At 28.9% G+C, this 1,574-nt stretch overlaps 2 protein-coding genes across 2 annotated transcripts; one reads left to right on the top strand and one right to left on the bottom strand.

Annotated features, from left to right (window-relative positions):
* AAJ76_3570001574 (hypothetical protein) lies at positions 1 to 168 on the top strand (the record flags this gene model as incomplete). The annotated part of the gene is made up of 1 exon (XM_024475300.1): positions 1 to 168. A coding segment is annotated over one exon (168 nt), but the record flags the coding sequence as incomplete, so codon positions are not given.
* Positions 169 to 1,318: 1,150 nt separating this feature from the next.
* AAJ76_3570002 (hypothetical protein) lies at positions 1,319 to 1,574 on the bottom strand (the record flags this gene model as incomplete). Its single annotated transcript, XM_024475301.1, has 1 exon — positions 1,319 to 1,574. A coding segment is annotated over one exon (256 nt), but the record flags the coding sequence as incomplete, so codon positions are not given.

The following is a 1,574-nucleotide window of genomic DNA, read 5'->3' as shown; positions in this document are numbered from 1 at the left end:
GCAGGGGATATTACAGGCTTAGGTTTTCAACATTATACAGTAAACCATTCTTTAAATTTTGTTAATCCCGATAATGGTGTCCATACGCAACATATCGAATCGTATTGGAATAAGAATAAAACTTTTATCAAAAAAATGAAAGGCGCTAAAAAGGAAGACTTAAATTAATATCTTGCTGAATATATGTGGCGTGAAAGATTTGAAAATAACGAGTTTTTTAAAAAATTAGATGTTTGACTGAAATGAATATAAATGATTAAATTTCTTTATTGTTTTTTTTTCTGAGGGGAAATAACCGCTCCGGTTCAAAATATGTTAAATAAATATATAAACATATCTACCTGTTTATAAAATGTTTCATGTGGTAGTTTTACCACGGTTTGCTTTACTTGGCGTTTTTGCCTACATTTTTTTAACCTTGTAAAATGCCTTTAAAATTTCTTTTTTATTTTATTTACCCTTTTTTTATATGGAAATCAAATGCAAATGTAGGTAAATTCGCTTAAAAGACCCTTTGAGTGTTTCAAATGAATAAGCGGTGGGCAAAAACGAACCGTTAACATTAAAAAAAAGCTGATTGACTTTTTATATTTTTTAATTTTCAAAAACAGCTAGAATTAACACCAACCATGTTTTTTCTTTTATTAAATTAATTCAACGGTGGTTTTCTTTGCTTTTACTTACATTTTTTAAAAAGCTTTTCAACAAGATCGTGGTTTGGACATGATTTTTTAAAATATTATGATTTAGATTCGATCTTAAATTTTGGATCAAATCCATTATTCGGCCCCGTAAAAAGAAAAAAATCAAAATTCAAAAAATTTAATTATAGATGTAAATTTATCATCTGAGTAATGCTCCCATACATAAACTCTTGAGAAATGTTTTTCTTTGTTTTAAAGTTAAACCCATCGTTTTTTTGATGAACAATTTTAGTTTTTTGTTATATGACTCTACATTTTGAGTACCTGTTCCGGTATTACGATCAAGAAAGCAATATTTTTGACCAACTGTTTGGTGCTGATATAGATTTGATTTATTTAGTGATGAATAATATTTCCATTTATCTGTTACTATAGTACTACCAGGAAGTAAAACCTGATTTATTATGGATAGTAATATTTCTGCAGAACGATTTCCAACAATAAAGAATAATTCAAAGCCGGAACAAAAAAAATTATCAACAATTACTAGTGCCCATCACGCAGGTATGTGTCGACTACGATGATTTTTTGTATTGAAATTTCCTTTCGTCTCGTAGATTTGTACGATAATGTTGAAGCCGCCAAATTTAATAGGATGATCTACAAAATATTGTTTAATCTTTGAGGCTATAATTTTTTAAAGCCAATAACGGTCCTTTTTTAATCTGGTCTAGCTCTTTAATAACTGTAAACCCAAGACCTAATGAAAAATAATAGATGGCCTTCAGAATGGTTTTAAGATTAATTCTAAATGATGAAAGAATTGAACCATATCTTATAGACAGAGTGGTTTGATATTTGATACATGCATATTGCATGCATCTCCACCCAAATTCATCTATATGCCGCTCACTAATCTTGAAGGCTATA

The sequence above is a fragment of the Vairimorpha ceranae genome (assembly GCF_000988165.1).
Source record: "Vairimorpha ceranae strain PA08 1199 chromosome Unknown NODE_357, whole genome shotgun sequence".
Lineage (NCBI taxonomy): Eukaryota > Fungi > Microsporidia > Nosematidae > Vairimorpha > Vairimorpha ceranae.
Note: the sequence above shows the minus strand (reverse complement) of the source record. Positions and strands in the feature narration are given on the sequence as shown.